The sequence below is a fragment of the Symphalangus syndactylus genome, chromosome 19 (genome assembly GCF_028878055.3).
Source record: "Symphalangus syndactylus isolate Jambi chromosome 19, NHGRI_mSymSyn1-v2.1_pri, whole genome shotgun sequence".
Lineage (NCBI taxonomy): Eukaryota > Metazoa > Chordata > Mammalia > Primates > Hylobatidae > Symphalangus > Symphalangus syndactylus.
Genome location: NC_072434.2, coordinates 45,771,775 through 45,793,467, shown reverse-complemented (window position 1 = coordinate 45,793,467; position 21,693 = coordinate 45,771,775). Strand labels below are relative to the sequence as shown.

Sequence of the window (21,693 nt, the reverse complement as noted above, 5' to 3'; positions counted from 1 at the left end):
CTATAAAGCAAGCAAAATAATTCCTTCCGAAGTCCCCAGGAGGAAAGATCTTAGACTAAAAATTTGATGCTAACCTATTAAGTATGGGAAAATCACTTAAAGCTGCAGAAGCAGGGGTGAGAAGGGTAGAATAAAATAGGTTCAGTGCTTTAGGAGCAGTTTCCCAGGATCCAAAAAAAATAGCTTTATTTTATATGCAGGCTTGAAGAACAATGGGGAAAATATGTGAATAATTTGTAAACATCAAAAGTACATAATAAAAAGGAACACATTTTTTCAGTTAGATCAAGTTTTTATTTTCTTACACAAGGTGTTATAGAAGTCCAATCTTTCAGAAAGACAAAAACAAAGATTATCACAACGACATACCAGTGGAAAATTTATAATCCTTATAACCTGACCTAGGCTCTAAATCCATGTAAAATTTGCCTTGCTTTTGTTTAAGGGATGGCTCCAAACAAATGGAGATTATGAAGCAATGGATACTTGTAAAAGGTACTTCCCACTGTTGCACTGATTCCAGTCTTGGTTTTTAATATATACATATATTTTTTTTCCAGAGAGTTTAGTGAATTTCATATGCCCTATCCTCTCCTCTCCACTTAGAATGCTTTATAGAACAGCCCGTAATGTCCTGTGGCCTCAGTTTAACCCAGGATTTGTTAAAACAAACTGTGTAGAATAGCCTGTTAGCAATGGATATTTGGAGGAGTCACTGCTCCCCATCTCCACCCTGATTTCCACAGCCTTGCTCTAGAACTCTTCATAAAATAACATCCTGACGTGGCCTATAGATCAGAGACTTTATATTTTCTATCTGGGTCCACCGAAGTCTGGGCTTAAAATCCAGAGGTGATTCTGGGCAAACAGAGGAGAGTACCCTGTTGTGTCCCAGATTAATTTTTCTCACTGAATTGGGAATGTGATAAGCGCTGGCCAAACAATAAAATTCTGATATTTACTGTCATATATTTTGCTTGCCAAATAGTCTAACAAAGTTCTATAGCTTCGGCTCTTAGATCTAAGAGGATAAAATGTTAGGTACAAGAATCCATTATTTTCATCATACTAAAAACTACGTAATTATAAACTTTGAAAAACAGAGCCTGGAAAGCAGAAGCTTTAAAATCAATAGAATTGTGTCTTATAAAGATTTTGGTTTTAGTGATTCTAATAATTTCCAAGTTTCGCTTCTACAAGTATAATAATTTTCTAACCCATTTAGACATTGTATAAGAATGTACATGTACTCATATGTACTTAGAATATGATCAAAAAGTAGAGTAGGAATATCTTTAGAAAAATTAAGAAAATTCCACTGAAACTCTTAAGGATAACTCTTAGATTGTAAACTAATCAAATATCTCTGAAATAAAAGTTTATTAAATTTAAATTAAGTGGAAGTTATACATCAAATATTGTTTTCTGAAATCAAAATCTGGTGTACAGTATATAATACAGAATATTGGATGTTAATTCATTTTTTCAAACAACTACAAGAAAAATATTAGGAATGATGAATTATGCTGGTTGGTTTGACTTGGATCCAAGCAAAGTATCTATTATATCTCCCTGAAAAAAAAAAGTCACAAAATTACAATGCAATAAAATGCAAATTAAAAGGTAAAGTAGTCTTTAAAATGCCATTTAAAATTTATAAGTTAGTGATACACATATCCAATAAGATTGTAAAAGGGAAACAAGCAAAGGTAAGTTTAAACAGTAATGGTTATTTCCTAGTATAAACCTACTCTTTCCATGAAAGACTCTTTTTTTTTTGAGACAGAGTCTTGCTCTGTCGCCAGGCTGGAGTGCAGTGGCGCAATCTCGGCTCACTGTAACCTCTGCCTCCTGGGTTCAAGCAATTCTCCTGCCTCAGCCTCCCGAGTGGCTGGGACTACAGGCACGTGCCACCACGCCTGGCTAATTTTTTTTGTATTTTTAGTAGAGATACGGTTTCACCGTGTTAGCCAGGATGGTCTCGATCTCCTGACATGATTCGCCCTCCTTGGCCTCCCAAAGTGCTGGGATTACACGCGTGAGCCACCGCGCCTGGCTGAAAGACTCTTTTAATGAATTCTGATAAATAATTTTATAAAGATTCAGTAAGAAGAAAATTTTGGCATCTCCTATTTAACCTTAATGCTTAAGCCTAAACTTTCTCATTTATACTGTTCTTCCTTTTCCCTCACGTCCCAGGGGCAGCCTTTATCATAAATTTGGTGCACATCTTTCATATAGAATGAAATCATAAGGCTTCCAAAACTTTGATTCACTCTTGGTTAAAATTAATGAAAAAATTATAGGTCATAATGTTACTTGACAAGATATCTTGGTAGGAAATAATGTTTTTGACATTACTTTGGAACTTCAAATTATTATTATGACTATAATTCTCTATAAGCTAAGAAAGAAAAGGTATTGTCCTTAACATTTGGCTGTAAGTAACAAAAAAAACTAATTAATGGTTTTTTGTTGTTGTTTAATCTCCCCAAAAATATAACCCTAAGCCTTTCAAATATAGTGACCAAAAACATGAAAAACATATTTGTATCCAAAAATTATGTTTATTTACTAACAATATGGAATTGATTTGTTAAGCAAATTATTCTTACCGGCCTTGAAATCTCTCTCACACACACACACACACACACACACACACATACACACACACAGGTTTGCCAAAAATGTTCAGATTCTCTCAGCTTAGCTTTCTGCTTGTAGAGCATACTGTTCAAATTAAAAGATTGCGTAACCAATTCAAACCCAAACACAAAAATTAAGTATTTTTCTTCTATATTCCAGTCTATACTTTATACTTTTACCAACTATAAATGTGTCTACTAAGAATATGTTTTTATTTTTGTGTTTAAATAATACTTACATATATTATAACATATTGTACTTACCTTATGGAAATTTGCTTTTATCACTCAATGCTGTTTTTTAAATGTATTTAAAATTTGTCATATTAACACTTTAAGATATAGGTCATTTAAATCTCTGTATTGTAATTACACGTGTGAAAATGTCATATTTTATCTATCCAGTCTTCCACTGATAATCATTTGGGTTGTTTTCAATTTGTCAGTATACAAACAAGGCTACTAAACATTGTTTTCTCATTAGCATGTTTTTCACACCATTACCCATGAGTTGAACAAAGCCCTAAAGATGTACAGAATCTGGGCTAGGCCTGGTAGTTCACGCCTGTAATCCTAGCACTTGAGGAGGCTTAGGCGGGCAAATCACTTGAGTCCAGGAGTTCGAGATGAGTCTGGATAACACGGCAAAACCCCATCTCTACAAAATATACAAAAATTAGTTGGGCATTATGGTATGCACCTGTAGTCCCAGCTACTTGGGAGGCTGAGGTGGGACAATTGCTTGATTCCAAGAGTTTGAGGCTGCAATGAGCCAAGATCAGGCTACTGTACTCCAGCCTAGGCAACAGAGTGAGACCTTTTCTAAAAGAAAAAAGAAAAAAAAAAACGGATAGAATCTAATCTAATCAGATGGCATTTAAACATCTACAAAAGTTGTAATCCTACTGCATAGGAAAACTGTAATAATTTAGAATTTAATGATACAGTAAATCAATGAACTGAAGTCAATCAAGTGATCCAGCAACATAGGCAGGGTTGCAGACTTCCGTGAGATGATGGAGGACTTAGGTAATGTGTAACTAGACTTTAGGAGACATGGGCTGGGAGACAAATGCATTGGAGCACTGACAAATCAACAGTAAAACAGGGCTCAGGCTGGCAGCTAAGGTAGTTAGATAAATCCCCTTAAATGTTCACAGTGTCAGGCCTGGCTAAAATCTTAAGTCAAGATGCATCTTGGCTAGTTGGGAAAATAATCTTCAAAACTACTTATAATGTTAATCTTTTTTACCCTGAGAAGAATAAACACTGTGTACAAAAATGATGCAGCAAATCAAACAGATAACTTTAGTATTTTCTGCATTAAGGAATGTATATATTTTTAATATTTTAAATATTCATTATGTATATGAGAAGTTGCCATATTGGAATGTCTAACAGAAACATTTGCTTCTTATATAAATGTATAATTTGGGTAATTGATTTACACTTACAATCATGGATTGAAATCTTACTAATTTGTAAACGGCATTGGAATATGTAAGAAAATATAGTATCCATCACATTTAAAATTTTTAATTTATGAAATTAATAAGAATTCCTTAAGTATCTGAGACTTGTTTGTCCATAAGAAAATTGAAGTGCTTAAAAACCCAATATATTAAATTTATAAATGAGATTTAAAATATTTAAGAAAATTTAATTAAGTTGCAAAAGCTCATTTAGCATGTATTAAAATCTGCTAGACTTAAAAAGAGAATAACAAAATATATAATCTAAATGTAAGAACTTAAGATGAACTGTTTGTTTTTTGTAAATCTTATATCATTTGAATATGAATTTTTAAAATCAAAGTAGACTGAGTAATCTTTTGTACATATAAAGGCTACCGTAGGGAACATTAGAAATAAGAAATAAATTGGCCAGGTGCAGTGGCTCACACCTGTAATCCCAGCACTTTGAGAGGCCGAGGTGGGCGGATCACCTGAGGTCAGGAGTTCGAGACCAGCCATGGCAAAACCCTGTCTCTACTAAAAAAGTACAAAAATTAGCCGGGCGTGGTGGTGGGCGCCTGTAATCACAGCTACTGAGGAGGCTGAGGCAGTAGAATTGCTTGAACCTGGGAGGCAGAGGTTGCAGCGAGCCAAGATCGTCCCACTGCATTCCAGCCTGGGTGACAAGAGCGAGACTCCGTCTCAAAAAAAGAAATAAGAAATAAATTTTTAAAAACACCTCACATTGATATTTCCTTATACATGTCTCCCATTGTGCATGTGGAAGATGTGATTCTGTATGGCTTGTATGGTATTTGAATTTTCCATTTTATTTCATTGCTTTCTGAAGAGGCTATTTTAATTTCTATTACCAGTATATAAATTATTAAATTACTCTTATACTGGCCCCTTTGCCACTTTTCTCTCAAGCAACTTCCTTACCAGTCAAAAAAGTCAACCTACCAGTTCCTTAAGATGACACAAACCTTTCCAATTCCTTATCTTTGCTCGAGCTTTTCCCTCAGTCAGGAATAACAATTCCAATTTTTCCCTATCTGCAAGGAAAAATCCTAAACCTCCAAGCATAGTTGAAATTTAATCTCCTTTGTGAAAACCTTCCCAAAAGCATTCTCTTATTTTCCTTTTCCTCTTCCCATTCACCTTCCAAAAGTCAATTATTCTCCTGCTCTGTGATTCTATAGTAGTTCATTATTTCTGTTCTTTATGACTTGATTATAGTTTCTTGAATATCTATTGTCCCTTTCTTAGAAACCATGTCTTTTGCTTGTGTGTTTGCTCATTCAGTCATTCAGTATTCACCGAATGCCCATTATGTGCTAGTACTGAGCTAGACACTTACATATATGTTTCCAAAGGGCTCAAACTAGTAAGAAAAATAAGTATACAAAATACTGCAACTTATTATTGATAGATTATTGTCACACTTGATAGGTTTTATATATATAAAAATACACACACAAATACATATATATATACATTCGATGAAAAGAAAAGAATCAACATGCCAATATTCACAGATTTCTCTTCCACCACTATCTCCAACACACAATAACAAAAATTTTAAAACAACTCAAACAACTCAATTCCCGCTCTCAACCACCGCAAATTCAGAGTTTGTGGGCAAGTTCTTAGAGCTCTTGTGAGATGGACTAAGAGAATCACAGAGATTTTTTTTTTTTTTTAAAAAGATGAATTTAGGCTTTGAGGCTACATTTAGAATTGGAGGCTTATGGACAAAAGAAGAAAAAAAGATTACTATAAACTATGTATTTGGATTCACTTAAACATTTTAAGACATTTGAATAAGAATGGAATTTTCTTTTAATTTCTTTTGGTCATTGAGTTGTGTATCTTAGGCAAGTTTCAATGTGGAGATAAATATCCCAGTACCTGTTAAAATATCTGATACTCAATAAATGTGTGAGAAATGAAAACATGTTTAATATCATGAAAAAGCCATTAGGATTACATTCCTCAGAGTAGACTAAAATTATTATGTAAGAAAACCAATGCATTTTGCGAAAAAAATACAGATGATATGGAAAACAGGTAAGTAAAAAGAAAAACTAAAATTTACCCATGACTCCACCACTAATAACTAATAGTTGTAATACAAAGCATGTTAATTTTTTCTCTAGTTTTTCAATGCATATTTATTCAACAAGCATTTGTTGAATAACTACTATAAGCCAGACACTATACTAGTCCATGGTAATACAACCCAAAAAAAGAGATAAAAATCACTATTTTCATAGAGTTAACATTCTAGATGTGGGACACAGGCAATTAACAAAATATATAAATAAATTTTGCTATAATGCATGCATACATTTGTATATAAATAAATATAAAATGCATAAGTAAGTTTATGTATATTCAAAGATGGTAAATGTTATTTAAAAAATAAGTCGTGAAAGAGTATTGAATAGGGAATGTGAAAGATAGTAGAGGTTGCAATTTTAAATAAGACAATCAGGAAAGACTTCACTGAGAAAGTGACACTTGAGCAAAGATTTGAAGTAAGTAAAGAAATAAGCCCCATGAATTTTAGGCTGGGGAAATGACAAGCATTTTATTTATTTTATTTATTTACTTATTTAACATTTGTAGTCCATATGGTTGGGACAGAACTCTACCTCCTACATGTGACCCAGATCTAATCAACCATCTGATTTCCCTGGCCACATTTCCTTCTTGTTGGATATTTATGTTGTTCTGTTTTCCCTTTCCTTTTCTTTTCTTATCATCTCATGAATAATGCTACAGTTAATTTATTTTATTACATTTATAAACATTTCTATAGGCTAGTCTCAGAAGTGGAATTGCTAGTTAAAAGGAATCAATATTCTCTAAACATTTCTTTTTTGAGTCAGAAGTTTGCTCTGTTGCCCAGGCTGGAGTGCAGTGGCGCCATCTCAGCTCACTGCAACCTCCGTCTCCCACGTTCAAATGATTCTCGTGCCTCAGCCTCCTGAGTACCCGGGACTACAGGCACCTACTACTACACCCAGCTAATTTTTGTATTTTTAGTAGAGACAGAGTTTCACCACATTGGCCAGGCTGGTCTTGAACTCCTGACCTCAAGTGATGCACCTGCCTCGGTCTCCAAAAGTGCTGGGATTACAAGCATAAGCAACCATGCCCAGCCTTCTCTAAACATTTCTAACAGTCTTGATTCAGATTGTCAAATTACTTCCAAAAAGTTATACCGATTTGTATTCCAACCACCAGTATGAGAGGACTCATCAAATGTTTGCCAGTACAGAGTAGTCTTATTAAAAAATTATTTTTAAATAAACCTTGTAAATCTGATATGTGAGAATGCTATTTGAATTTAATAACATTTTATCTTTTAAATTATTAGTGAGGTTGGATTTTAAAACATAGCTACTAGTCATTTTTTGGGAATGACCTGTTGCCGACCATTGCCCATTTTTTTATTGAAGTCTTGGTGTTTTTTCATATTGATTTGTGCATATTTTTAATATTTTAGTGTATTAATCATATTTGTGCTAATATTTACCAGATTACTGTTTATAATAACAATTTAAACATAAGAAAGAGAAAAAATGGAAATTTTAAATTGAAAATTGAAAACTTTTTTTAAATAATAGGCATCTATTGACACTGAGTTGTCTGTCAAAGTTCGACACAAAACTTGGGTATTCAAAGAATGTGGAATAAGAGAATACGATAATGCTAACCCAACAGAAATAAATACCCATTTCAGGAACACTGGAAAATATCTGAAAATACAATTATTTTATGTAACAATCTTTTAATATATGACGTAAATTTCTCTGAATATCTTTAAGAATTATTAAGTCCCGATTACATACCAAGCACAATTTTAGTTTCTCCCATATAATATTTACAATTATTTTGCTCACCAACATTATTATTCTCATTATCTTTTACAGATAAAGAAGATGAGGCTGAAAAAAAAAAATAACCCTGGTAGGTCGTGTCTAGAACCCTAGTGTCTAGAAGTTAGCAACTCTTGGAATTTATGTTCTTTTATTATATTACACTTAAGATATTGAGAAATGTAAATCCTTTGCATGCTACAAAAGTATAACTGAATAGACTAATAAAATGACACAAACTTTTTTACTCTTGCATCTTACCCGGCCAGATTCCAAAACAGTAGGCATATTTCTCAGTTCATACACAGAAACCTGTCCATCACTGTCTCCTACCAGAAGGCAATCTGTTTGTTTGGCAAAGAGAATGGTTGTGAACTTGATTCCAGGGTTAGCAGTATTCACAATCAGAGGGTCCAAACTGTAATGAAATATTTTATTTGTAAATTCAATTGTTATATTAATATGGTCTTTTAAATAGACAAAGAAAAATTTGACATTTTTTAAATTTAATGTAACAAAAACCATAAGCCTATTTAAGTGTTTCCAAACTCAAAATAACTGCTCCTCACTCCTTACTCAATCAAAACCTTCATTTCTTCAATGAGCTAATTTCAACCAGGTAAATTAAAGTACTTCACAATTAAGATGTGAACTCATAAATTTAAACTTCTGTGATGGTTAACTTTGTGTGTCCACTTAGCTAGGCTATGGTACCCAGTTGTTTGATCAAACTTCAGTCTATTGTAAAGGTATTTTTTTTCAAATACAATTAACATTTAATTCACTAGAATTTGAATAAAGCTGATTACCCTCCATAATGTGGGTAGGCTTCATCCAATTAGTTGAAGGCCTTAAAAGAAAAGAATGATATCCACCAAAGTGGAATAAAATTCTACCTGCAGAATGCCTTTCTACTCAAGACTGCAACATGACTCCTGCTGAAAATTCCAGCCCACCAGGCTGCACTGCAGATTTCATACTTGATAGGACCCACTCCTTAAAATAAATGTCTCTCTCTCTCAAGAGATAGATATAAAGATAGAGATATATAGAGACAGAGACAACAATAGATCTAAGTAGATACATACATCTTATTGGTTCTGTTTCTCTGGAGACCCCTAACACAACTTCTTAAATAATAACTGTCTTTTAACAGAATAATGTTTTTATCCAAATGAACCTCTGGAACGTACAAGTACATTTTGAACAAGAAGTTTTCCCATCTTCGTCATCTAAAGCAATCTACCTCGTGTCCTCAAAAGAAGACAAGTAGCAAGTTTGTATACTTCTTTTAAAAATGTGCTGTCCTGGGAATTACAGCTTTTCCAGAAAAATTAAAATCAGACATGGGATTGTTTAAGAAGCCACTTTATACATTAGTCACCTCATACTTGTAATCCTTGATTTTTGGTTCATACTGTTTTATAAAACAAACCAGGGCAAAATTTTAAAGTTACTGAATTATTAATTCCCAGCAAAAAATTTTCTCATGAAGAATAAATCCATTGAATTTGACATCATTTCTTTCAAACAAGAATTTATTTTCTTGCTGCTTTTGCTAAAAACTAGCATAAAGATATATTATAATTTCCAACTGAAAATGTAGAACCATTAACCTTTTTATTTCAACACTGTATTAAGCTTTCATATTAGGAAGAATAAATTAATTTAGACAATCCTCTAATAATTTTGGTGTAATATCTTAAATCAAATATTTTAATTAAGTTCATACCCCTTTGAATATTTTTGAAACAAGGTAAAAGCATAAGTAAATGTTGCAAAAATAATTACTTTGTCCCTTTTTTCTATTGTAGAAAACTTTTAGTTAAAAATGTAAAAATGCCTCTGTATGTTTCTCTAAACCAGGCAATGAATAAGAACTCAAGATAGCTATTATATCCTATATCGTCCTAGAAAAGTTTGAGGAGATGAGTAAGGTAAACTACTTTCTTTATTCTCTTTTTTTTTTCTGAGACAGAGTCTCACTATGTTGCCCAGGTTGGAGTACACTGACACAATCTTGCCTCACTGCAACCTCTGCCTCTTGGGTTCAAATGATTCTCCTGTTTCTTTCTCCCGAGTAGCTGGGACTACAGGTGCATGCCACCACACCTGGCTAGTTTTTGTATTTTGGTAGAGATGGGGTTTCGCCATGTTGGCCAGGCTGGTCTTGAACTCTTGACCTCAAGTGATCCACCGCCTCAGCCTCCCAAAGTACTGGGATTACAGGTGTGAGCCACTGTGCCCAGCCAAGGTAAACTACTTTCATTCAAATATTTTTAAAACCACATACGGTATAAATAATTGACATTAATATAGCATCCTGGCGTTATCTTTATTCAAAAAGGACTCTCATAAACTATTACTTATTTTAAAGTAACTGCAGTACCCTCTAACTGGTGTCAAAACTATCAGGTATCATTTAGTTTGAACTGCTTCTACTATAAATACACCCAAGAAAAATAGTAACACTTACGTGTTGATATGAAGGTCCCAAATCTCCACCCTGTTCTCATTTGCAGCTGCAAATATATAGGATGATTTTGGAGACCAGGCAACATCGTAAACAACAGAAGTAGTTGGATAAAAACTCAAAAATGGCTTGACATTCTCCTGTTGCCATATAATAACACCCCAATCTGCAGAACAGCTTAAAAATACATCATGACAAAATGGATTCCATGTCACTTTATACACTGGACCCTAGAAATAAAAAAAAATACATAGGTAAATAATATTTAACATCTTTTATTTTAAACTTGACCAGCAAATTAAAAATGCTAAGATTTCTAGATTTTCACACTGTTCATTATTGTGTGGGCATTATTTTAGCTGAGAATAAGATCATAGATTGAATCTTCCCTAAATTATTACATTTAGAAACATAAAAATATAGTTGCTACAATATTCACTAAATTTAACACATATTATGCATACTTTGAAAAAATAAAGAGTATTAAGAAAAAAAAGAAATGAGGGCGAAAATGAAGAAAATGTGGCTGAAACAATCATGACAAGATATACAGCCAGGTGCAGTGGTGTTTGCCTGTAGTCCCAGCTACTTTAGAGGCTAAAGTGGGAAGATCAAGTGGAAGATAAAGTGAAGTTCAAGGTCAGCCTGGGTAACAGTGAGACCCATCTCTTAAAAAAAAAAATTATAAAAATAAGCTATAGAGACCAGGTATGGGTGAAAGACAATTTTACTTTAGGATCAGCATGTTATCATAAGCAAAATCTTTTAGAAACAAAACTTCCAAACTTTCAAGAAGAAATCAAGGCTATCTAGAAGTCAAATAAAATGCCCCGTACATTATTGGTGGTTTCCATAGAAGAAAACACTTAATTCAAGATGGTATTTTTAACTCTGAAGTTGTAAATTTATTGCATATTACATATTCTGTGTATAATGGTACTATTTTTTCAGAAATACAAAATAAATGTTCCAACCTACTATAATTAAACTAACCTTATGTCCTCTGTAGGTATCTAAGTATTGTTCATTATATGAACAAGAACACTTGTGAATATGACCTTCTTCAGTGCCAGCCAAATAGATATTTGTGTCCTACAACACAAAACATCGAAATGCATTGGCTTGTGATACATTAGTAAGTGTGATGAATAGAAGATTAGATATTTCTGGATCTATTAAAATCAATTCAAGAACCCAAAATAAAAACACTATCTTGAATATACCAATCTTGTCTTTTTCTTTTGTCATGAATTTGTAATAATCAAACTACCTGAGAGACTACTGTGCAAAAGAAAATATAAATTGGTCCTTTGCTGGAATCGGGGTAGCATTTAATATCCTGTATGGAAATTACATAGAAAAACACTGGCTTAAAATAAATAAGAAACTTTCTAACATTTAGAGCTACCTGACAATGGAACTAGCAGTCCAGGGAAATACTAAGTGCTCTTTCATTACAACTAGTCAAAGAAAAGACAGATATACACTTTTAAACTACATGATATTGAAAAAAGAAAAAAAAACTACATGATAAAGTATAATTTCTCCCAAATTCGTATTACCAATACATATTCCCAGACAGTCCTATCTAAAAGTTATCTGACTCACATTCTCTTCAACAGTTGGTTACATCAGAAATCTTAAATGTTGCCATTCTATTAGATGTAAAATTACATCACCTGTTTTTAATTCCTATTTATGTGAGTATCAGTAAGGTTGAGCACTTTATGTTCATTGGCCACTTGTGGTTCCTCTTCTTTTGTGTCCCGATAACTTTAGTAATAATACATCTTGTTATTTTTCATTTGTTTGAGTTCTTTATATACTCTAGAATCTATTGCTTTGTCTATAACATGTTATAAATATCTTCTCCCAGTGTATGACTTACCTTTTTATTTTCTTTTTACTGTCTTTGATGAACATAAGTTCTCATTTTCTGTTATATTTAGCATTTTTTGTGCTTTAAGAAATCTTTCCCTACCTTAAGGTCCTAGAGATATTTTCCTACATTTTCTTCTGAAAGGTTTTTGTGTATGATAGGATAGAAATCGAATTCCTTTTTTAATATGGATACTTATTTTTCTAACACCATTTATAAGTGGTCATTTTTCGCTAGCGATCTTCAAGGTCACTGTTAAAAGTTGGGTTTCCCAGCAAATAAACTCTGAGATTTCATGCCAGAGTGTTAGGGAGTGCTCTCAGGAACAACCTCTATGTGGAAAACAGGAATGGGCAGATATTTCAGTTGAGCCGTGATGCAGTTGCAATCAAGGGCTCAGTCCAAAGTTTAAGAAGCTCTGGAGAGAAGATGGCCCTTCAGAGTCCTGTCTCAAGATAAGGAAGGCAGATATTTTATATATGCCCCCTTCAAGCAAGATGTTAGACTCAAACCTAACCATATTAATAATCAAACTAAATGTAAATGATCCTAGCAGCATAATTAAAAGGCAGTGATTTTAAGATTGTATAAAAAGGTGAGACCCAATTATATGCTACCTACAAAAAAATTTAAGTATAAAGAGATAAATAGGTTAAAAGAAAAAGCATAAAAAATGATCAACCAGGCTAACACCAGTTAAAAGTAAGCTGAAGTGGCTATACTAATATCATACTAAGTAGATTTCAGAGTAAAAAAATATCACAAGTTATAAATAGGGCCATTTCATAGTGATAAAGGAGTTTATTGATCAATAGGACATAATAATGTTAAATATATGTATGTACCTAATAAGAAAGCATCAAGATACACAAAGCAAAACTGATAGAATTACAAGGAAAAATAGACAAATATACAATTATGGTTGGAGACTTTAATACCTCTTTCTCAATAATTGAAAGAAGTAGGAAGAAAATCAGCAAAGAGAAGTAATCTTGAACAACATCATCAGCCAATTTAACCTGAATGACATTTATAGAATATTCTAACCAAGAAAAGCATAATACATATTTTTCTCAAGTATACATGGAATATTTACCAATATAGACCACATACTGGGCTTTATAACAAATCTTAATAAATTCACAGAGTTCAGTTTATAAAAAGTATTTTCTCTAATTATGATGGGATTGAATTATAAATTGGTAACAGAAAGACCTTTGGAAAATCCCCAAATATCTGGAAACTAAATAACATGCTTCTAAATAACCCACCCATCAAAGAAGAAATCAAGGGTGAAATCGGTAATTTGAACAGAATGAAAATGAAAATGTAACATATCAGAATTTTTGGGATGCTGCTAAAGCAGTACTTAGGGAAAAATTATAGCACAAATAACTACATTAGAAAAGAAAAATGTCATAAATCAATGACCTCTGCTTTCATTCTAAAAAATTAGAAAAACAAGAGCAAATTAAAACCAACGTAAAGAAAAGAAATAATAAGGATCAAAGTGGAAATTGATGATAAAGAAAACAAAAAAAATAGTGAAAACCAATTAAGTCAAAAGCCATTTCTCTGAGTTCAATAAAATTGATAAACATAAGTCAGACTAATCAGGAAAAGAGAGAAGACACAAATTACTAATATTAGGAATCACAGGGTGGTGTCATGGCTTATGCTTACAACCCCAGCACTTTGGGAGGCCAGGGCAGGAGCATCACTTGAGCCCAGGAGTTTGACACCAGCCTGGGCACCATAGCAAGACTACATCACTACAAAAACAAAAATAAAAATAAATTAGGCCAGGTGCAGTGGCTCAAGCCTATAATCCCAGCATTTTGGGAGGCCAAGGCAGAAGGATCACTTGAGGTCAGGAGTTTGAGACCAGCCTGGCCAATATGGTGAAACCCTGTCCCTGCTAAAAAAAAATACAAAAAATTAGCTGGGTGTGGTGGTGCACACCCGTAATCCCAACTACTCCGGAGACTGAGGTGGGAGAATCGCTTGAACCCAGGAGGCGGAGGTTGCAGTAAGCCAAGATCACTCCATTGCACTCCAACTTGGACTATAGGGTGAGACCCTGTCTCAAAAAAAAAAAAATGAAATAAAATGAATAAAATAATAAATTAGCCAGGCATGGTGGTGTGTGGCTGTAATCCCAGCTGTTTAGGAGGCTGATGTGGGAGGATAGCTTGAGCCCAGGAGTTCAGAGTTACAGTGAGCTATAATCATACCACTGCACTCCAGCCTAGATGACAGAGGGAGACTCTGTCACACACACACACACAAAAATAGAGGTGAGATTACTATATATTCCACAGTTATTAAAGGATGCTAAGGGAATATTATGTCAATAGATTCCACAACTTTGATAAAATAGACAAATTCCTTAAAAGACACAAATTACCAAAGCTCACTCAAGAAGCAATAGATAACCATAATAACCCTACATATATTAAAACTTGAATTTGTAGCTAAAAATTAAAAATCTCCCCACAAAGAAAACTCCAGGCCCAGATGGCTAATTCTATTAAGTATATAATGAAGAAATCATACTAATTTTATGAAAATTCTTTCTAAAAGGAATTCTATGCAGCCATGATTACCCTGATAGCAAAGTCAAAGATGTCACAAGAAAACTATAGATCAATCTCTCTTCTAACCAAAGATTCAAAAATTCTAAATAAAATTTCAATATATCAAATGTATTCGTATATTAAAAGGGTAGTAAACAACAATCAAATAAAGTTTATTCCAGGGATAAACATTCAAAAAATCAATCTAATTCACCATATTAACAAACTTGAAAAGAAAAACTATATGATCATCTTTATATATACGGAAAAGCGTTTAACAAAATCCAACGTCCATTCCGAATAAGAACCACCCAACAAAGTAGGAATGTAATGGAACTTCCTCAATCTGATTAATTGTGTCTACAAAAAGCCTTCATCTGACACCATACCTAATAGTAAAAGACTAAATGCTTTTCCTCTAAGATCAGGAACAATATAGGAATGCATGCTTTCATCGTCTTTACTCATCACTGTACTGGAGGTTGTAACCAGTGCAATCATACAAGAAAGAGAAATAAAGGCAACCAGGTTAGACAGAAGGAAGTAAAACTGTTTTTACTTACAGACCATATGATCATCTTGTATTCCTTATGCCAAGGACACTTCAGGACACTAGACTAGGTTGTCTCAACCAAGCATTATTGACATTTTGGGCCAGATAATTCTCTGCTGGGGACTGATGTGCACTGGGAGGGTGGTGGCTGCCTGTACATTGAAGGATATTTAGCAACATTTCTGGCATCTTCCCAGAGATACCGGTAGCACTTCCCCACCCTCACCTCAATTCCTGACAGCTGCAACAGCCACAAATATCTCCAATCATTGCCAAATGTTCCCTAATGGGAAAATTCTCCCCTCCCTGCCCACATTGAGAACTAGGGTCAAAGTTAAGGTGAATTAAAGGAATTCAAGAATGAAGGAAGTTAGAAGATGGCTGTAGTAGTAAAAGTAAAAAATAAGAAAGGTCTGAACTACATTAGCAATAGCAGGCTTGGGCTGGAAGGGATGGGACAATCAAATTTAAGTATCATTTGGATGATAGGGTAGAATAGAGGAGCTCAAGTTTTGGTTTGCATAATGAGGTAGATGATGGTGTCACCAAAGAGATGATCATATTACATGTAACAGAAAACATGGAATACATGTTCTGAAAAAGCCTATCATAGTGGTTGAACATTCTGATTCCAAAGTATCTCCAGACTGATAGAGAGTACAAGGATGTTTACCGGGTAGGGGGGTGGTGGGGATGGTTAATGGGTACAAAGAAATAGAATGAATGAATAACATCTAGTATTTTATAGCACAACAGAGTGACCATAGTCAATAATAATTTAATTGTACACTTTAAAAGAACTAAAAGAGTATAATTGGACTGTTTGTAACACAAAGGATAAATGCTTGAAGGGATGGATACCCCACAATCTATGATGGGATTATTACTCATTGCACGCCTGTATCAAAACATCACATGTACCCCATAAATATATATAACTTCTATGTGCTCATAAAAATTAAAAATAAAAAAAAGTATCTCCAGATAAAAGAAAAAGGAGGACTTCATTAACTGTGCTCTGATTTGATTCTTGGTAAACATGAAATTAAGTAGTCTTTCTAATCCCCAAATCCTGAGAGTCACCACATGAATTGAAATGTAGAAGACTATATACAAGGGGATTAGGTTTCTGTAAGTATGATAGAGCAGCAGAGTGGCCAAGGGGGGAAAGGAGAGGCACGTGAGTTAAGCACAAAGTTGTAAAGAGAATTTTTCCATAGTTCCTCAGAAATATATACCTCTCATCTATCTACCTGCAAAAGTAGATAAAGATCATAGTATAGCCAGCTGGAATGTACCATTCCACCTTAGGTTAGCAGCTAAATCTGTGCTTATTTTTTCACTTACAAAGCACAATTTTAAAAAAAAGCTTTACTGGAATATAATTCACATATCATATAATTCACACATGCCAAGTATATAATCCAGTAGTTTGTAGTTTGTTCACAGAGTTGTGCAACCATCACCACAATCAATTTTAGAACAGTTTCATCATCCCCCAAAAAACTCCATCATCATTAGGAAGTCAAAATTCTACTATGATTCTTTATATTCATTCTTCCCTATTTTTCCCTCCCTCCTCACCTATTTTTCCACCTGCATCCCCTAGCCCAGGCAATCATTTATCTACTTTCTGTCTCTAATATATTAGGCACAGTATTCATTAACAGGCTAATATTTGGTCTTGTTTTATGACTTAATACACTTCAATTTTTGGAAATTGTTATGTCCAGTGGTAAATAAGAGTGAAATAATTTACCTTGGGATGAAAAGCAAAACACATTCCAGGAGCCTGTCGAGATATCAAAGCATCATCTTTCTTTTCCTTTACCCCTCCCTTTTTGTTACTGGCAGCTGTAGTTCTCTTTAATCGCATCAAATCTGTATTTAAAGAAAAACACATATAACTTGTTATTTACCACATGAAAGAGTACTGCAAATATCATGTGTGTTTCTCCTGCAAATAATAATATTAGTTCTGCCAACTTTTGCATGTAATTAGGCTAAAATTAGCACACACCAGAACTAGCTGCTTAGAAAAACCGTGACCAAGCCCAATTTTTTTCTTATTGGCCAAACCAAAATTTGTCACCTTTCACACATGGTTAACTAGAAAATTTTAATTCAGCACGTAACAAGAGAAAGATAACTTGATTTTTCTTTTACCATAACAGTCTAGTCCTTTTCGTATAACCCATTTGGAGATTCTTCCATCTGCTGATATAGAAAGTAGTATTTCTCTTTTGTCATCTCCTGTTGTTCCTCGATCTTGTTCTATCCACTGTAGTTGCCATACAGGTCCCAAATGTTTTTGAGGTGATTCACTAACACAGTAAAAATAATACCAAACATATAATCATTATAATAATTTCTTAAAGGCCTTGGAGTATAAGTGATAAGATCAGCTTTCTAGAAGATCATGACCTATTTATATAATCCTTTTATTGTTCAAAAATAGACTTTTATTTTAAATATTTTAAAAAATAGGAAAGACAACCCCTTTTCTATTTAATAGTCACTGTTATTTTTTCTACTTCTTACAAAAGAAAAATTGTACTGGTCTTTAACTATATTAGCTATCATAACAGGAATACAAAAGCAAAAATGTTCTTTCTTTTCAGAATCTACTTTTCTTACTCTATTCATTAATTCTTTCTTAGTTTAGTTGTATAAATTCTGACTTTTACTTTATTTTAGACACATGGAATATAAGTATTTTCATCTTTATGATGTTCTTATGAATTAAGTTGTTAATCATTTAAATCTTATCCAGGTAAACAATTCTTCTTTCTATATTTCAGTCTTCCTCCTATGCTTCAAGATTGCCCATTGGTTTGACTCTCTCTATGGATTACAGTTAAAATTTTTCTGAAAAATTAAACTCACTTCTCAGATTACTGACTCTTTTCCTATCAGATTAATGTGATGTTCTTTTCATGGTACTGACTACCTTGATTTTTAATACAAACCCTCCAATGCAATCAATTCTGAACATTTTTAAAATCATACATATCTTTGATTTTTTGGTGAAAATTATGGACCCTCTTCCCAGAAACAAGCACAAAGGCCTATGCTTACAAAACTGCAAATAATTTGAAAGTTAAGTTTAGAAACCTCTGCTTTAATGGTTATTTCTAGTTCTAGCTAAGTTTATTCAAACACTTTTACAAACATCCCCCATTGGTATCTTGTCTATTACAAAAATCTAGCCTTTTTAATATCTTTCACCTCTAACTTTTTGGCTTTCCTCATATAACTCATTTATTCATCAATTACTCATCAAACACTTACTGGACTCCTGTTACATGTCCAGTATTATATGACATGCTGATGATAGAAAGTATGTAAGATTCAATCCTTGCTCTCAAGGAACTTATACCCTCCTTAGTTAGATAGATAGATAGATAGATAGATGATAGATAGATAGATAAGATAGATTTACATATATACACATAAATAATTTTTATATATAATGTGATAAGCGCTATGATAAAGGTATGTATAGGTTGCACAAAAGAAAGAAATGGGAAGATTTCCTGGAAGAAGTGAAACCAAAGCAATAGTTTAAGAATAAGCATAAACTGTCAAGCCAGAGGAAGTTCGTTAGTGAGATGGGCAGAGAAGAAGTTGAAGGAGCTATTAGGACAGACCATTCCAGCTGGAGAGACAATATGAGGGATTATTAAATGTTTCAAAAATAATGGTATCACTCACAGTAACAACATAAATATTTACTCAAAACTAAATAACATTAGAGTAAATCCTTCTGAAAAAGCATGTATTATACATTTATCTAATCCTCAGATTCTTACCTACTATCCAGAAGTGGAACATTACTGTTGCTCTGTACATTGTAAATTGCAATTGTGCCATTGTAGTAGCCAACTGCTAAAAGGTTAGGTGCTCCAATTGAAAAATCCACAGCAGTAACTCCATATGGACTCTGATAAATACGTTCTGGCCACTAAATTTTAAAAAATTACATTTTCAATTTGTTTTTGTAGACCACAGTAAGGCAGAATATAATGGTGGCTGAGATTTAGTTTGGTGGCAGTGGGTATGTGAGCAGAGTTAGCCCACATTCAGTTACTTCTGTCTTCCTAATTTCCAGTATAGAAAATAATAAAACCTCACTTGGTCATTTCCTTTGATCAAGTATGAATCCTCCGCACTCAATGGCTTTAAGAAATAGAGTGTTGGGCATGGGGGCTCACTCCTGGAATCCTAGCTACTAGGGAGGCTGAGGTGGGAGGATCACTTGAGACCAGCAGTTTGGGACCAACCTGGGCAACATAACAAGACCCCCATCTCAAGAAAGAAAAGAAAGGAAGAGAGAAAGAAAGAAAAAGAAAGAAAGAAAAAGAAAGAAAGAAAGAAAGAGAAAGAAAGAAAGAAAGAAAGAAAGAAAGAAAGAAAGAAAGAAAGAAAGAAAGAAAGAAAGAAAGAAAGAGAAAAGAAAGAGAAAGAAAGAAAGGAGGGAGGGAGGGAGGGAGGGGGGAGGGAGGGAAGGAAGGAAGAAGGAAGGAAGGAAGGAAGGAAGGCAGGAAGGAAGGAAGGGAGGGAGGAAAGTAGGAAGGGAAGAACAGCACAACCTTCTACAATAATTATATTTTGGTAATCTTTCAGCAGGATTAGTATTACCATCACATGTCTACCTTCTCATGGGAACAAAAAAACTAATCATCTAGCACATATTCCTGTCTTCTAGTATTTGTTTTGGATGCTTGGGTTATCTAAAGAATGAACAGAAAAAGTTCCAAAACTCCCCAAGTTACTCTGTTCTACAACCCCATGAAGAGTTTGTTTTGTTTGAATGTCGAATTTAAATCCTTTCCTGTTTTTCCACCTACATAAAAAAGAAGACAGACTACTGATGATGAATCCAATGTCAATCCCTCCACATTTAAAATTGCTTCTTTTCTTTTATGCTATATAAACCCAGATCTATATGACATATCGCTGTTTATTCAAACACTGTTACAGATATTACAGACTAGAGCTATTTATAAAAATTTTAGTCATTTTTATATGCTCTTCTGGCCCTTCTCTAAGTTTTCCACTTTGCATTTCAGTCGTGAATTTAAACTAAATGTAAAACTTTAAAGTGACAGATTGACTAGGGCTCTTTAGCAAAATTACTACTATGATTCTTTATATTCATTCTCTTTCAGAAATGTATGACAGTAAGAAGGTTATATAAATCTATTTTATATCTGTTAAGAATAACAGTCAGGTGATAAGGAGGTGTTCATATATTAAGAAAAACCAGGTATTTAAAAAACATAATTTTCAGCTGGGTGCCAGTGGCTCATGCCTGTAATCCCAGCACTTTGGGAGGCTGAGGCGGGCGGATCACGAGGTCAAGAGATCAAGACCACCCTGGCTAACATTGTGAAACCCTGTCTCTATTAAAAATCCAAAAATTAGCTGGGTGGGGTGGTGGGCACCTGTAGTCCCAGCTACTCGGGAGGCTGCGGCAGGAGAATCGCTTGAACCCGGGAGGCAGAATTTGCAGTGAGTCGAGATTGCGCCACTGCACTCCAGCCTGGGCGACAATGCAAGACTCTGTCTCAAAAAAAAAAAAAACCATAATTTTCAAAGGATTTTCATTTAAGATTAATTTTTTCTTTATAATTAGCTGTGAAAATCAATAATGGTTCAACTCTTCATCATCATATATAACAGCAAATAGTACACGTTCAATAAATATTTACTGAATGAATTAATAAATGAATTATCTTTACCCTATGTCAACAAGAACAAATTTTAATTGCTATGAAGTTAAACCAAAGAAAATAGTCTCGATTGATAAAATTTTCTAGACTTTATTTATTACACATAATTATATACTTTACAAGAATTTTGTCAACAGCCAGATAAAAATGCTTATTATTCTTGTTTGGGTTACCATGGGATTCTTTATTGACCAGCAGCAAGCCAATCCTCTTTTTTGCTCTTTAAATCCAAAGTGCCCATAGCCAACAGCCAAAAGATCCTGAAAACCAGAAAAATACATTTAAAAATAAGAGAAGATAGCATTAAAATATTGGTAAATGTATAAAGATATATATTAATGAGCTGTGTTAAAAATAGTAGTAAGATATTTCAACTGAGAGGAAAAAATGCCAGTACACCATCTGTTTTTACTCTATACCTCCACATTCCTAAGCAAAAAAATTAATCAGTATAATGCTTCTCATTTGCAGACAGAAAGATAAGCACCTAA

The 21,693-nt window shown here is 33.7% G+C and overlaps 1 protein-coding gene across 1 annotated transcript in view; it reads right to left on the bottom strand.

Annotated features, from left to right (window-relative positions):
* Window positions 1-1,363: 1,363 nt before the first annotated feature.
* The window catches only part of DNAI4 (dynein axonemal intermediate chain 4), a 108,053-nt gene continuing 87,723 nt past the window's right edge, over window positions 1,364-21,693 (bottom strand). Inside the window, 8 exon segments of the mRNA XM_055233448.1 lie at window positions 1,364-1,572; window positions 8,248-8,404; window positions 10,463-10,689; window positions 11,453-11,551; window positions 17,227-17,348; window positions 17,634-17,791; window positions 19,280-19,431; window positions 21,376-21,462. Coding sequence (XP_055089423.1) covers window positions 1,522-1,572; window positions 8,248-8,404; window positions 10,463-10,689; window positions 11,453-11,551; window positions 17,227-17,348; window positions 17,634-17,791; window positions 19,280-19,431; window positions 21,376-21,462 — 1,053 coding nt within the window. The 3' untranslated portion in view covers window positions 1,364-1,521.